Consider the following 16,153-nt stretch of genomic DNA (forward strand, 5'->3'; position numbering starts at 1 on the left):
TTATATCAGTCTGATCTAGACACAACAAAGTCAAATGGATTATTGCAGCAAGAAGGTGGGTCACTGTGTTGTCATCACCTAAACATTATGTAGTGGGTTTTTCCTCCAGTCTGATAATCTGGAAATAACTGGTGATCCTGAGGTACTCCTAAATTATGATATTGTTACCAAATTCAGACACTGTTCCAAAGTAGTAAGTACATAGTGTCTGTAAGGTTTAATTAGTTATCCAAGTGTAACTTTTATCTGTTTATGGCTACATCATGCAGATACCTCCAGTTTTTATGGTTTTTACAAAAATTATCTTAATTGTTCTGTATAATACACACTGGCAAAAGGAAATTCTTGCTTTCTGTTACTTTATTGATATGGTTGTGCTGTGCATGTTGGCTATATGGTGTTTCTCATACAAAATTTCACATGGTGTTTTCTAGGATTATTTTGTTTTTTCTATTATTCTTGAACTTTTTTGCACTTTTTTGTTTGTTTGTTTGTTTCCAGTGGCCTGAATTTGGCACCAGTTGCAAGGCTCCGAACTACTTGGGAAAAGCTTCCAAGCAAGTATGAAAAACTGTTTCAAGATCTACAGGACTTGTTTGATCCATCTAGGAATATGGCAAAATATCGTAACGTCCTTAACAGCCAAAACCTACAGCCTCCCATTATCCCCCTGTTTCCTGTTATCAAAAAAGACCTTACATTCCTTCATGAAGGTAAACCAAAAGTACATCATCTTTTACCAGCTACAGAAAACTAACTTTGCTACCTAGTAACTGATGTTGTTAATTGTTGATTGCAGGAAATGATTCAAAAGTGGAAGGCTTGGTCAATTTTGAGAAGCTGAGAATGATTGCGAAGGAGATACGCCATGTTGGTCGCATGGCATCTGTGAACATGGATCCTGCTTTAATGTTTAGAACAAGGTAAGTGTGTTAGGCAGAGCTTTTTCCAGCTGAGAGAAGGCTAGGTGTCAGCAAGAGGTGCCTTTCAAGTGCCCCTAGTTCTATTGGAGCAGCATGAATTTTTTTGTTTGTTAACAATTTACAAAAAATATGTGGTGTTCTAACACTGGAGAAATCATTACATTTTGTGTTTATCAATATATATATATATATATAAATGTTTTACATTACTCCTTAACTGCCAGTTACTTCATAAAAATGAGATTCCATCAGTGGGAGGGAGGGGGAGATACTTCTTGAACACATACATATTATACTGTTTGAAACATTGAGGTGTGCCAGCCTTATTTTGATTTAGTAGAAGTGGGAATGTAATCTGAAATGGTGTCAGATAGTAGTGTTAGAAAACGTGGAGTGAATGCTCTTTGGCTTCATGTTAAACCAGCTTATTGCATACTCTTTTATTTTAATTTGAGGTACAAGAGTTTGTAATATCTGACTGTACACCTGAGTCAAGGCTCTTTTTAATGTTTGTGGGCTTCCAGAACTGCTTGTCCTGGTCTGGTCTTTTTCTTTCTGAGCTTGTGATCTTTCTCTGTCTCTTCTTAAACCCATGCTTTACTCTTCCTGGCTCTCACTTGCAGGAAGAAGAAATGGAGGAGTTTGGGGTAAGTGGTTGGAGACAACACACACAGACTTTCATTCTTCCCTTACCATTTGCATTGTTTTCTACTTGCTATCTTTAATCTTCTGGTGCTTTGATATTTTTTTCTTTTGTTAACCCCTTTTTACTGACAATACATTTTAATCCAGGAGTGCTTTTGCTTTTGAGGTTAAAATACAAAAATTGTAAATTATTTATAAGTGGTTGTTGATAGGAGTGGGGTGTTCTGCTCCTCAGCCTCCAATTTAAATTGTCAAAGGAAGTGACCCTCAGTAAAAGAGAAATTATAAAATGGCAAGATTGCAAGAGCTGAAAATTGCTGTTAACTTTCTTATTCCTAATAAGCAATTATCATAATCAAATATAAAAGTTAAAACTTTTAGAGTATCTGCTAAACTAACTTACTTTCATATTGCAATTCAGCCATCAATTTTGCTCTTAACAATTCAGGAACAACGCATAGCTTTCATATAGACATACATACATTGCAATGTGCATGACATTTATTTCATCATGCTAGCTGATCATATTATTTAACAAAAAGCTGTCTTAAACCTAGCAAGTTACAAGGAAGTTCTGTTCTGTAAAACTGAGCTGTGCATTTTGTATAGAGTTCGGCTGAAAAAGTATTTAGCTTTATGTATTATGCCTTACATATATGTATTTAAATTTGAACCTCAACTGTAGTCTCTGTCAGCATTGACTTACTGCATGAGCTTTTCCTAATGCTCCAGTCTTCTCAGTAGCTGGCTTATGTGAGAGAGCTAGCTTGAATGCTTTTCTAGATGTGTGAAGTGATATTGCCTAGTTGGAGCAGAATAGGTTAAAATATTTGTGTAATTAAAATAGTGCCTGTAACAAAGTAAAAAGATTTCTTGACCCTCATCTTTCTATCTGTTATAGCTGTTTGACTTACTGGAATGAGGCATGTAAGCTTTGACTGTAGACTGACACTTATGCAATCTTTTGCACTTTTCATTTGTATGAAGGGATACCGTGTAGGACTAATGCATGCTTTTCCCCTCTTTCTTCCCGCTCCTGCCCCCCTTTCACTCCAGGTCCCTCAGCCAGGGCAGTACAAATGCAGCTGTGCTGGATGTTGCGCAAACGGGGGGTCATAAAAAGCGTGTCCGTCGCAGCTCCTTCCTTAATGCTAAAAAATTGTATGAAGATGCTCAGATGGCACGGAAAGTAAAGCAGTATCTCTCAAACTTGGATCTGGAGATGGATGAAGAGAGCCTCCAGACACTGTCTCTGCAGTGTGAGCCAGCCACCAACACACGTGAGCATTGTCTTTTGTTATGGATTTCAAGGAAACCGTTAAATATATCTCTGGTTTTTCTCCAAGGAAGTAACTGGGAACAGTAACTAGACAATGACATGGAAAATCATCTGTCTAGTTATTTCCAAATACTGAATATCTGTGAATCTTAAGGAAATCATCTTGCAGCTTAGCAGTATATAGAGACATAGCATTTATGGAGGAGATAAGGCTTTCAGATCATGTCACGCTAAAGTGCACAAGGTTCTCTAGGTTTGCCTGTACAAAGGGTATGGAGGAACCAAAAGTTTCTCTATAGCTTGATGTACTCAGGCTATTGGTGTGAATGGGGTTGGTCATCCTGGATATCTTGGCCTTGAGAGGGAAAGAGGGATTTCCTTATGTCTAGGTGTTTTAGAGACACCTGGAGCAGAGGGGGACCTTATGTTGGAGATTGGTTTCATTTTGATTTGAGGGAATGCTGTCCTTCGGGGTAGCAAAAAGGAGTAATTATGTATCCATTCTAAACCAGTTGTAGTCCTTATGATAGCCCAGTATAACTTTGGTCATGGTTTTGATAACTATAACAATTGTCATTTATGAGAGTTTTATTTTGAGAAAGAGTGTAAATGTTTTTTGATAATGTACATATTTTAAATGGGGTTAAATCTCCCCCTCTTTTCCTCTTCAACTTTTCTCTCTAAAGGTATCCTACTGTATTAATTATACAAGTATTTGAGTACCTTTTAATTATTAATTCGAGGACTTTGCATGGCTCAGATTAAAACTCCCATAATATCTTTAGCTAGTAGTCATTCTGTGCTTTCTCCCACTTCTTGCAAAGTGCCAAAGAATACAGGAGACAAGCGATCTGGAAAATCCGAAACATCACCAGTGGCTCCCCGGGCAGGCATCCAACAGAAAGTGCAGCAGCAGCAGCAACATAAAGTAAACCAAGCGTTGCAGGTCCCTGCTGTATCTCTTTATCCCTCTCGCAAGAAAGTGCCAGTCAAAGACCTCCCACCATTTGGTAAGTGGAACAATGAAGCAGTCGGTTTAATCTTCTAAAGTTTGGTTGCTTATGAAAGGGAGATGTTTTTAATCCAATCAGATTCAGACAGTTATTTCTGGTAGTATTATATGCATGTTATGCATATGCAGTGTGTATGCATAATTCTCTTCTCTAGAAATGGAAAGAAAGAAATCTAGGAAAGCATCCTGTCAATCAGTATAAGTATTTACCTGTTACTAGCAGCTGGAAACAATGAACGTTTCTTACTCTGTCCTGTGATCTTGGCTTAACTTTGCCGAAGGAATTAGTGAATTGGAGTTTTTGAGTGACGCATCTGAGATGCCTTAGAAGTTTTGGAGGTTTTTTTTTTTTAAAGTTGAACATTTAATGTGAAATTCAGACTTGCTCAAACTGGTAGTCCTGTTAGAAAGGTAGGCCTGAAGTTTCCTGTTGAGAATTGTCCCTTTGGCTTCTGCTCCCTAGTGCTTTTTTACTGTAGTTGTTCAGTCATTGGTGCCTGCATGTCGCTCAGAAAGATACTGGACTATAGGAATTTCCAAATCTGTATCACAAGAGGTGTAAGTAACATATATGCATTATTAAAGAACTTCTTACATCTCACTTCAAGTACAGTAATATTCCTAGTAATCTTATGTCACATAATTGACCCTTTCTATTGCATGATGGTAATTTCACAAGAGCTTAATTCTGATTTCACTTTGTATTAGTTTTACTTGTGCACTGCTTAGACTGTTAGCAGAATAGAAGCAACAAAATTAGCAAGAAAAAAAATCCATATTAATCTAGTTCTTGTTGATTTTACCATTAAATTTTAATCTTTAAAGGACTTTGAAGTGCCGTAGACTGCATTTTTGCTCGTGGTAGGAAAGTTTCTGAAGACTGACTAGGTTATGTTGATGAAGCAGCTGTGAATTACTGATAGCAGCATTGTGATCCAACAGATCAAAGATAAATTCTGTAGAATGCTTGAAAATAATCTCTACCACAAACATTGACAAAATTGTCAGAGAAGCTCTGTCTTCACTTTTAAGACTGTCCCAGGGTGGATTTTTGAGGGGAGGGGAAGAGAAATATGGATGAATGTTGCCCGAGAAAAGCAGTTCTTGATGCCCTAGATCTTTATATCATAAATCATCTTCAGGATGTTTTTACTCTTTTAGTTTCCCAAAATAAGCTGGTGCAGAGATAGTTCTCAAAAATGAAGGGGAGAAATGCAGCTGCAGGATGGCCTTGTTTTGTAAGCCTGATCTTATTAATCTTTCCAGCTTTCTTTGACCTTCTAGGCTACTCTGAATAGAAAAAAAAAACAGGAGAACAGTTTCAATTCTTACTATATAAGCCATCACTAACCAGTGAGATTTATATGTGTTTGTATTCAATAATTTAGTTCAAGTTTCTCAATAAACATTACTATGCTTATCTTTGATTATATGTTGTTTAGGCAGTGTTCTGCAACAACAAATCTGCATTGTGTTTTAGTGGCAAAGTATTTATTTTAGGTGGCCAGAATGAAAGATTGGATGCAAAAATAAAGCACTGTATTTTAAACAGTAGTAGGTTTAAGCATTTTGCTTCATTTAAGCTGGTGTCAGAAACTCACACAGGAAAAAATTTTTGTGTTTTTCCTGTATGGTGTCTGCTCTATAAATGCATTGTGAAAGAGAAAGATGGACTTATACTGGACTTTACATCTGCCTGTGTTAAATCTTATTCAAAGGCATTAACTCCCCACAAGCTTTAAAGAAAATTCTTTCATTATCTGAAGAAGGAAGTTTGGATCGTCACAAGAAACAGGCTGAAGACACAGTCTCAAGTGCATCTTCACAGCTTTCTTCTCCTCCCACTTCACCACAGAGCTCTCCACGGAAAGGTATTAAACCTGCGGTATTTCTCATCTTGTTTCCTGAAGCTCATAGACTTTGGAAACTTCCAAGAGAGAATTTGGACTCTCAGAATAAACTACTGCTGCTCCTATTTTTGTCACATATGGTCAGCAAGAGGGCAGGAAGTTAGTGCAGAGTGGGATATGTGGAAGGATACCTGGGAATCTGATTTCAGGGATACCTGAATGCCCTGTGGCTAGCAAAATCCAGGAAAGATAGGCCACTCTGATACAGGATTTGATGCAGTAGGTCACTCTCGCTGCAGCTGCTTCTGACAAAAATATTCCAATCATCAGTGTTTCCTGTCAGTAGAAGGATGTGCAGATTGAAACTTAAAATCTTAATACAACATTGAGCACTCTAGCCTATTAGAGGAGTTATTTGCTGTGTCATGCATCTGGATGGGATATGATCTATGTATGACTGGGAGGCTTAAGATATTCAGGTTTCAAATCACCAATACACAACATTTTACTAGCAGCCTGATTATTCAAACAGTGTATATGGAACATGGATCTTGCTTGACTGTGTTATTTTTAAGTGACTTCCTATAGTTATTTTTTTTTAAGTGAATTTAGGACTTAAAGAGATTTTTTTTTTAAAGCCTGTTTTCTTTTTTCATTGTACTTGTTCTGGTTATGAATTGACAAAGTGAAGAATGGAGGCATTTTCCTGTAGTTTAAACAATAAAAAAAAAAGTCCTTTTTGGAGGTATGATAGCCTAGTTGTATTGCAGATAAATTCTAAGTTATTCTCTTTTCAGAATATCATAAAAGTTTGGTTTAACAGTTATGTAACACAACATTATTGTGATATATAGATATATATATATATATATATATATATATATTTATTTATTTATTTTGGGGTTGAGTCCCATAATGGACATTCAGAAGACTAATGAGATGTGCGTGTTGGAGATTTCCCTGTAGCAATAACTTTCCCTAAATTGCGCAGGGATGGCAAAGATACGAAACTTATGCAAGTATCACTTTTCCTACTTTCTTATCAAATGGAAAGCTAAGCCCTTTTCTTACATTGGTAGGTGACAGTGGTGATCAGTTGAGGCCTTATGGCTCCAGAATAAGTCCAATTGGATAAGCAGAGATCTGAAAAGGGAAGAGATTAATGTGGCAAGAAAGTACAAACGCCTATCCAAAATCTGTATTGAAGTGGTATTCACTAAGTCAGATGGAGAAGGATGTTATGTAGAGAAGACTTAGATTGTCACCTCAAGTCCTTGTAAGCTATCATTGTGATTTCTCCCAAATACTACATTCACAAAGAGTGAATTTATATTAATATGGTTGGGCCTGTGCATTTCTTGAAAAAGGTTTATAGTGGAAAAAGTACTTAATTTTTGCAAAAAGTAAATCGCAAACATGATTATAATTTTTTTTAAAAATCCTTGGTTCAATGGTGACATGAAGCTAATGGTATATTCTTTCAGACAAAAATGGCAACATTAATTCCATGGTCTCAGCAAGTGAATTGGGATAGATCAATTTAAGTCATCTTGACACAAGTAGATTGAAAGCAAAAAATGAAAACTGCTCTTGTGGGTGTGTGTTGTTTAATGACCTTTAACTTAGCTGGCAAGAGCATCCGGCACAACTTTGTTTAATACTAAAACAAAAGCTGCATTTTCTGAATTTGCCTCTGTGACATGTTTTGCAGATTTTATCTCAGCCTGGTGGTGTCAATGCTACCTCCAAATTATGGTATAATTCTGGTAATATATGCTATTTGGAATGTAATTAGTTAGCCAAGTACCACAAAGAAAGCTTGAAAATCTGGCCTTCTCTTATCCAAGATAAGCAATAAGCACTCAACTCAGACATCTGGGCTTCATGTTGTATCTACTGTTCATCTCTGAAGTGTAGCTTTGCAGAACAGAAAAACTGTATGAGAGGGTCTCTTGGATTACTTGAAGCAGTATTCTTGCCCAGGGCATCGCTTTCATTCTGATCTTGGAGACAGAGTTTATGTACGGGCAGTTTTTTGAGAAGTGAGATTTCATAATGTGGGGATACAAGTATGGTGACACATTTGAAAATATTTTAGGGGAGGAGGGCACAGAAGAGGGAAGGTGAGTAGTTGGTTTCTAAATGAGTAGTGTGTGTTTCCCTCAGTCTTAAACCCCTTAGTAAGACACAGACTACATGATGTTACACAGTTCTGCTATGTATCTTCACCTTTTGCAGTGCAAATGTAATCGTAGTTTTGATTTAGTATGATAGCAGTATTCTTGGAGTGTCTGATTAATGTGATGTTCCCTTCGCAGGCTATACTTTGGCTCCTAGTGGCACAGTGGATAACTTTTCAGATTCTGGTCACAGTGAAATTTCTTCCAGATCTAGTATTGTCAGCAATTCCTCTTTTGACTCTATGCCAGTATCCCTGCATGATGAGAGGAGACAAAGGCATTCTGTCAGCATCGTGGAGACAAATCTTGGTGTGGGAAGGATTGATAGAAGAATTATGATTGAACCAGATCAATACAGCTTAGGGTAAGAATTTTATTTGTGCTTACTTACATTATACTTTCATATAGTGTGTATGTGGCATGTATATGCATATTTGTTCATGTAACTTCCCCTGTATCTTTCTCAAATACTTTTTCTCCCCTGCTCTTAAAACCTACTATTTCAATGCTGTGTTTTGTAATAATGATCCATTTTCTGACAAGAAGAGGTTTTGCACTCCTGAGTATGTGATGAGGTCTACAGCAGTAAGACTTTACCTCAGTACATCTTATCATCTGACCATTTAGCAGTGCTGTAGATTATCCTCTTTATGGCAGACTAATATCGTAGCCTGTTTTCTAGATGGGGAATTAGCTGAATTAGATGAGAAATTACTCACACAATTATTCAGTGATCAAGCTGAGAACAGAAATAGCTAGTAATTTTCCAGTCTGTTTCATAGAAAAGTGCATATTTATCTAAGTCAAAAATATTTTACCCCAAATATCTCTTCTAGTCACCAATAATTGGAAGCTAAAATTCTCATTAGGCTGCTGGTTTTCTAGGTAATTAACTTCTGTAATGGTGGGGAATCTAGTGCTACGAGTAGTTTTCTAAGTCTCTAACAGTGAGCCTTGGTCTGAAAATAATTTGAGCTCTGGCTCCTATTTAGTCTACACTTAATTTTCTGAGCTGTTACTTGGATGCTTCAGTGCTCTGGACGGTTTCAGATTTTTTAATCCTGCGGGGTCTGTGAATGGCAGGCCTGTACCAAAACTGGTGTACTTCAGCTTTGGGAATCCTGGGCTATGCAAACTCTGTAATTGGGTGTCTTAAATGTTTGGAAGAGCAGGGTTCTGGTCTGCATAGCAAGCTGCCCTGGAAAGACAACTTCCAAACCCTGGATAGCTGCTAAACAAAAGTGACACTTTGTCATTTTTCTTTGCTGCTATGTAAGTGACAGTGTCAGGATGGACACTGTCTTAATGGCTGGAAGGCTGCAGAGAACATACTTTCTCTACCAAGTAGTATGTCTTTCCAAAATTAAGGTTAAAGTACATTTCCATTTGCAAGAAATGTTGAAAAGTTGGCTTTCAGAGTTTCCTAAGCAGAAAAAAAAATAATCTGAGAACCTGAATATAGGCCACCCCCTGCTAAAACTCTGTTTCTAACTTCTGATCCTTTGCTTTGCATGGCTGGAAAAGCAGTAGGAACCCTATCTATCTGTCTGTTCCCCTTTATATAAGTGAATGTGGTGTGCCTGTCTTAAAGGGCTACTGCAAAGATTTTACCTTGTGAAATGACTCCACTAAAATGTTAAGTTTCGTCAGGATATCTATTGAGTAATTGTTTTATTGAGGATGAGCATGAAAGGAAAGTGTTCTATTCTCAAACCTGAATTACTCATTAATGCATATAATATTTAATATAAATTGCATCAAAATCTTCAATTGTAGTTTGTGTTGGAAGGAACCTTTTAGAGGTCATCTAGCCCAATCCCTCAATGTTTGCTTTTCTCTTGATTGTTGAATTCTTCAAGTGTCTTGTAATTGAACTCCAATTCCAATGGTGGATTTATTTTACTTTTTTGTTTTTCCTCGTCGATGTGCATCTAGCTCATATGCACCGCTGTCAGAGACCAGAGGCCTGTACGCTGGAGCAACTGTGCTTTCTTCTCCCAGTACAGAAGAACTGTCACAGGATCAGGGGGACAGAGCTTCGCTCGATGCAGCTGACAGTGGCCGTGGTAGCTGGACTTCTTGTTCGAGTGGTTCTCATGACAACATACAAACAATACAGCACCAGAGAAGCTGGGAGACTCTGCCTTTTGGACATGCTCATTTCGATAGTTCAGGCGAGGGGGCAGGACTGTGGGCCTCGGGCAGTCATATGGACCAGCTGATGTTCCCCGATCACAGCACAAAGTATGGCAGGCAAAGTCAAGGGAGGGAGGGTCTTGATCAAGCACAGTCCAGAGCAAGCTGGGCATCCTCAACAGGATACTGGGGAGAGGACTCAGAAGGTGATACAGGTACCATAAAGCGGAGGGGTGGGAAGGATGTTTCTATTGAAGCTGAAACCAGTAGCATAACATCTGTACCAGCAGAGGAGTCAAAGCCAGCTCCTGTGCCCACTCATATAGCAGTATCATCAAGTAGTACAAAGGGGCTTATTGGTAAGTTAAGTTTTGTTTACTGTGAAGTATTTTAATTCATTTGCTTATGTTTCTTCATACTGTTCTAAAACCAATTTTCTTTTGTGTGGTTTCATTTTTTAAAGCAAACCCAAACATTTTGCAGTCTCTCAAATTTTCCTCTTTAGCTGTGCATTTATTGCTAGGGAAAATTCTCACTTATTTTTGATTCTCAGTTCTGGCAGCACCTTTGTGTTTCAAGAAAGCCTGGCATACATTAAAAAACTAGCTTAACTGCTGGACAGTGTTCTAAGAGCTTGATGTATTAAGATGTCTGTTCTGAAATATGAATTTCTCTTCACAGTAAGGCTCCATGTTCTATATTTAGAAATCTTAATAAATGTGGCCTGATTTTTTAGAAGTGTTTTACTTTATACATCTGTGTGACTTGTCTGATAATTGTGGATATTCCTTATTTCTGAAAATGGGATCACTTTGTGCATAATTACCAACTGAGGTGTTTCTTTGGACTGCTGATATTAAAGAGGTTCCTAAGAAGTTAGAGCTGAAATGCATTTATAATCATTCAACAAAAGAAAGATCAGATAATATATAAATTAATTTGAAGGTGCCTTTGGCAGAGCTTAACATTGTTCTCATACTTCCTTCTCTACATCCCATTCCTTGGGCCATCCGAGACTTCTGTATTTTTGCCTCTTTCATTCCTTTCATTTCCTTTCATTTTGCCTTTCTTCACATTAATAAGAACTATCTAAAAGCCATTTTGCACTTACACAGCTGAAAAAGTCAGCCAGATTGAGGTCACACTGAGACCACTGTGATAAACTGCTTTTCCATCTTCTGCCCAAGAATATTGCTTAGCAATGGCCCTTTGTCTCAAAGCTTGCATGCAGATCTGAATCCCTGAACTATGGAGGAAGCTGCTCAGTTCATGACTCCATGTTCAGATTCATGCCACTGTCTAATTTTACTCTTTGATACCCTTGATTTACACCAGAATGTGGAATGAGCATGCTTCCAAACTTGCCTCTCAAGGCAGTGTTTGCCATTACATTTTTAGAGACTTGAGAGAATGTGAGACGCACCTGAAAATTCAAACCACACATTCCTATGCACTTCAGTACTACTAATTATCCTGCAAATGTAACTGCATATTGCTGTCCAACAGAAGCTGCTATTTTTACGTGGTTCTTTTGGACTGAATAGACATTGATCTCTTGCAGTATTTCAGTAGATTTTTTTCTACAGAATTTCTTCTGTGATTAAGCTATTTTTCAGAAGTCTTCGAATAAAATTTCTCAAACTTCTTCATGCTGCTCTCCTCAGATTGTCCAAGAAAAATATTTAGATTCTATTGGTTTTGCTATAATATCGAGAATTTATTTTGAGTTTATAAAAAGTTGCATCCAACTGGCACCAGTCCATTTTAAGTTCATTTTGCCCTTTCAGTCAAGTCCATGCTGCCTAATGCAGGGTGATGTTGTCATCACCCCTTGTGCAAGAATTTATGGTGTATGACAAGCTGTGGAGAGTAAATTGTCTGTGTCAGTGTTTTTTCCTGCTGTGTTTGCCTTTGTACTGTAAGTTAAGTGGTCATGTGTTAAAGGGCTAGACCCACAAAAATTGTTCAGTATCAAAGTCCCAGCTGACTTCTGTAAATAAGTAACTCCAAAATAGAGTCATGCCTATCTGCTGTGTGTCCCTGCAGATGCTTAAAATTTTTAATGGCTGTTTCCTCCCTTAAAGTTTTCTGCAAGAGTGAACTAAGTATGCCCAGAGTTAAGTCTTTTTCAGGTAAACAGTTATGCCTCAATAAGATCCATAAACTAGGTGGTTGTCTTTCCATCTCCTATATAAAACCATGTTCAATCATTGTTCTTACAGGCATATGTTCAAGTTTTGATTTTGCAGAGAATACATGAACTGTAAGAGCAGCAGGCAGTAGTGTTTACAGAAAGTATGAAGATGAAGCTGACTTCCTTACCTTTTCGAGTTGTACCCCCCGATGCTAAAAACAAGAAATGAGCTTTTAGATACAAAGCTCATATTCAGCATTAAGATAGTCATGTGTTTGGGGAGATCCCCGCATTCCTGATGTTTGTCACTTCCATCATGTCTTGATGAGCCTTCCATGTTACTTTGATCAATATATGTTGTATTCCATATAATTGATGGAACAGCTTCAGCTGTTAAGTTTGAACAAATTCCCCATGTAATTTGTTGAATTTTCTTAGACCAATGCTTCACTACTGGAAGAATAGCTATATCCTGTATATGTTGTGTATTCTATACTTTCTTGCATGCTTATTTTTCAAGATCTCATTGTCTACCGTATGGTAGTTAACTTTTTTCTTTCCGATTTTCTCCTCCTGGGCTGTTGAGTTGGGTGATATTTATTTAACTTTCACTGTTTATTTTCCTTTGATCAGTTTTCCTCTTACTGTCTCTTATAGTAGTCTGTTGTTTTTCCTGCAGCACGAAAAGAGGGTCGATATCGGGAACCACCCCCAACTCCTCCTGGTTATGTAGGAATACCTATTGCTGAGTTTGCAGAAGGTGGTTCTCATCCAACCAGAAAGCCTCCAGATTACAACATAGCACTTCAGAGGTCTAGAATGGTGGCACGGACATGTGAGACTCATGGGGCATCAACTCCACAGCAGCAGTCACATGGCCATTCAACCAGCAGGCCTGTGAACAAACCTCAGTGGCATAAACCAAATGAGTCAGATCCACGTCTTGCTCACTATCCGTCTCAAGGGTTTTCCACAGAGGAAGATGGTAAATTTCTCATTGTTAAATTTTGAGTGTGCTGCATGCAAAAACGGTCAGTGCTTTCACAGGCACAAAGCAAATTACGCAAATGTGTTCCACCGTAGAATTCTTGCCATAATTTGAGCTCTCTTCCATGTTTTAAAACTTGCTATTTGTAACTTCTTCTAAGGGGACGAATTCAGTTCTTCCTAAATATAATTTAAAATTTGGAATGCTAGGTTCACCTGAATCTTGGACAAAAAAGCAGTTGTCTTAGGCAGCTTCTCTGGAGGTGCCTGTGTCCACCAGGTTCAGCCCTGCCTGTCCTGAAGGTTTCCAGCATACTTACTGTTTGACACTAACCATGTATTTAATGGTCAAAAAAGTATCCTGGTCTACAGAATACCTGTCCATCCATCCTGTAGAGCATTGTTGCTCCGGTTTATTTTTGATAGTCACTGACGTTCTACCTAAAACTCTTACATGGTGGACATTGGGTCTTCCACACCAACTGCTTCACATAGTGAGCCCACTACTATTTTGCTGCCTTGCTTGCCCAGTGTGTCTGTATCTTTATGCTTTAGCTCAATTGTAATGAGCTATATTTTTCTATGGAGTGCAGGTATAACTGGTTACATCTTTAGGGCAAGGTGCTCAAAATCGTGTCAGGGCAGTGCCCAAATCACACATTGGAATGCTTTGTTTTGCTTAATCATAGAAAGACTAACGTTCCCCTTCCCTTCCTAACTGCTTAATTGCTAAGGTTTTATGTGTAGGGTGAAGTCAGAAGTTGAATATGATGGAAAAAAATGAAGTCTACCTTAATTAAATTGCCTCAAACTTTAAGAATTACCATGACAGAGAATATTAATTGTTTCTACCCATGATGACTAAAGCTGCACTCAATTTTTGTGCAATCTTAATATAAATAAATCACAGATGTATTCAGGGAAAAATGTAAGATGGCTTTATGAAGCTATTGGATATTGAGGAGTAGCTGTTGTGTGAGGAACTGCACCTAGCTCAGTTATAGCAATTGTATTTTTTTTATTTCGAGAACAAAATTACAAAGGAGGAATACTCATGAGACCTGAAATGTACAGATACTTAGATTGTTTTGCAATACATACCTAATACAATGAAACAGAAAACACATGAGCACAGTACAGTTATTTCATTCAATAGCAGTCTTGTTCTATATGAACTAAATTCTGTTTTCCCCTATCCTGTTGTGTTTGCAGAAGATGAACAAGTCTCTGCTGTCTAAGACTTGGACTTTTCTGGATCCAGAGTGAGCCACCTTAAAGGAGAGCACAAGAAGACGTCCCTAGAATAGGAGCCTTGGAACTATAGTTAAAGGATGGTGGACCTATTTGCCTCCTTCCCTGCCTTAAAGCAGCATGGGGCTTCTTCCTCCGCCCCTTCCCCTTCTGTCCCCTCTCCCCTTGCATGTGAAATACTGTGAAGAAATTGCCCTGGCACTTTTCAAACTGTGTTGCTTGAAATGCACAGTGCAGCAATCTCCAAGCTACCACTGTCGCTGTCTGCCACATCACACAGTATCATTCCAAATTCCAAGATCATCACATCAGGATGATTAACTCTGGCTGCACTTCCCAATGCCTGGAAGGGTTTGGTGTTTTTTTTTTTAAATCTTCCTTTTAGATTTTAATCACAGTCCTAGCACTTAGTCTCATTGGGATAATGAGATAAGCTAGTTCTCAAATTACATTTGGCCTTTAATCTACAAAGAGAAAAATGCATTGAAATCCTTCAAGGAGGCAGTGCTTATTTGCTTGTTTACAATGCCTTTGTTACGATTTTGTATGTTTGCGTTTCAGAGATCAAATACTGCATCTGCGTAGTGATTACAGTATTATTTCATACCTGTAAGTAGGGTTGCCAGCCTGAGCTCCTGGAAAAGAGTACTGCTACCACGTGGCTGAGCAGGGCAGAAGGGAAGGCAGAGGTTATGGGGATGCAGCCGTTCCTTGACCGTCTTGCTTCACTCTTAATGTGCCCCACCCTGGAATCTTCAAAAGTTTGTAAATGTTAGTGTTAATGGCATCCTCAGCCAGCTGGGTCTAGTGTAAATGCAGAAACGTGTGCTTGCAACTGGCTGGTGATGGAAGAGGACACTGTGTGTCTCATACCTGTGCCTTGCAGGATACAGGATGGCATACTAAAAAAGAAAGTGTCCCATTCTAATGAAACAGATGGCAACCTCACCTTTAAGTTATATATATATATATATTTTTTATTTTACTATATAGTAGTTAATTAAAAGAAAAATTAACTGGATAACATTGCAGTGAAGGCAAGTTGGGATGTCACAGCTCCTGTCAGCTGTTAACACTGATCTAATAACCTCCATCTATTGACTTTGGCATTAGGGGATAAACGAGCCTTTAAGTAATGAAAAATAACACGTTTAGATTTGCCAGCCTTTGCAATGCAGAAATAGTCACAACTGTTAATGGCTTCATGGAACACTGCATGTGTAGAGAAGGCCAATGTGTAGCAACCACCTGCTCACAGCTGCTATTAACCCTATAATGACTGAAATGACCCTCCCCTCTATTTTTGTGTTGGTTTTGCACAGACTCCGGAGAAGTGAAGGCTGCCAATCCGAGTAGTACTCAAATGTGAGGAACTGCTGGTCTTGGATATTTTTTTTTTCCATTGAACTCAGCTGATCATATTGATCAGTAGATAAACGTAAATAGCTTCAACTTTTAAAGATCAAATTGCAGTGTTTTTTCACTGTATCAAACAAATGTCAGTGCTTTATTTAATTCTCTCTCCTGTAATCATAGCTTTTGTCTATTTGCTTATATATCACATTGTCAATCATGCATTTGTAATTTTACATGTAATATGCATTATTTGCCAGTTTTATTCTAAAGGCTATGGACCTCATGTGCATATAGAATTACAAAATCCTAGCTCTATCACAAGTTGCACAAATGTTATATAAGCATTAAGTAATTGTAGACCATAGGACTGCTAATCTCAGTTCGCTCTGTGATGTCAAGT

At 38.1% G+C, this 16,153-nt stretch overlaps 1 protein-coding gene across 11 annotated transcripts in view; it reads left to right on the top strand.

The window, feature by feature from the left end:
- Nucleotides 1–14,864, top strand: part of RAPGEF2 (Rap guanine nucleotide exchange factor 2) — a 127,350-nt gene extending 112,486 nt beyond the window's left edge. For 9 of the 11 annotated variants that reach the window (XM_026847601.1, XM_026847602.1, XM_026847610.1 and 6 more), the window contains 10 exons: nt 502–713; nt 800–923; nt 1,547–1,570; nt 2,625–2,848; nt 3,672–3,857; nt 5,578–5,730; nt 8,028–8,253; nt 9,825–10,384; nt 12,839–13,144; nt 14,359–14,864. In XM_026847601.1, coding sequence (XP_026703402.1) covers nt 502–713; nt 800–923; nt 1,547–1,570; nt 2,625–2,848; nt 3,672–3,857; nt 5,578–5,730; nt 8,028–8,253; nt 9,825–10,384; nt 12,839–13,144; nt 14,359–14,384 — 2,041 coding nt within the window. In that variant the 3' untranslated portion in view covers nt 14,385–14,864. The remainder of the gene's footprint in view (nt 1–501; nt 714–799; nt 924–1,546; nt 1,571–2,624; nt 2,849–3,671; nt 3,858–5,577; nt 5,731–8,027; nt 8,254–9,824; nt 10,385–12,838; nt 13,145–14,358) is intronic. The other 2 variants (XM_026847603.1, XM_026847604.1) reach the window with 1 other exon arrangement.
- The last annotated feature ends 1,289 nt before the right edge of the window (nt 14,865–16,153 follow it).

This window comes from Athene cunicularia (genome assembly GCF_003259725.1).
Source record: "Athene cunicularia isolate RWA chromosome 4 unlocalized genomic scaffold, athCun1 chr4_part2, whole genome shotgun sequence".
In the NCBI taxonomy this organism is placed as follows: Eukaryota; Metazoa; Chordata; class Aves; order Strigiformes; family Strigidae; genus Athene; species Athene cunicularia.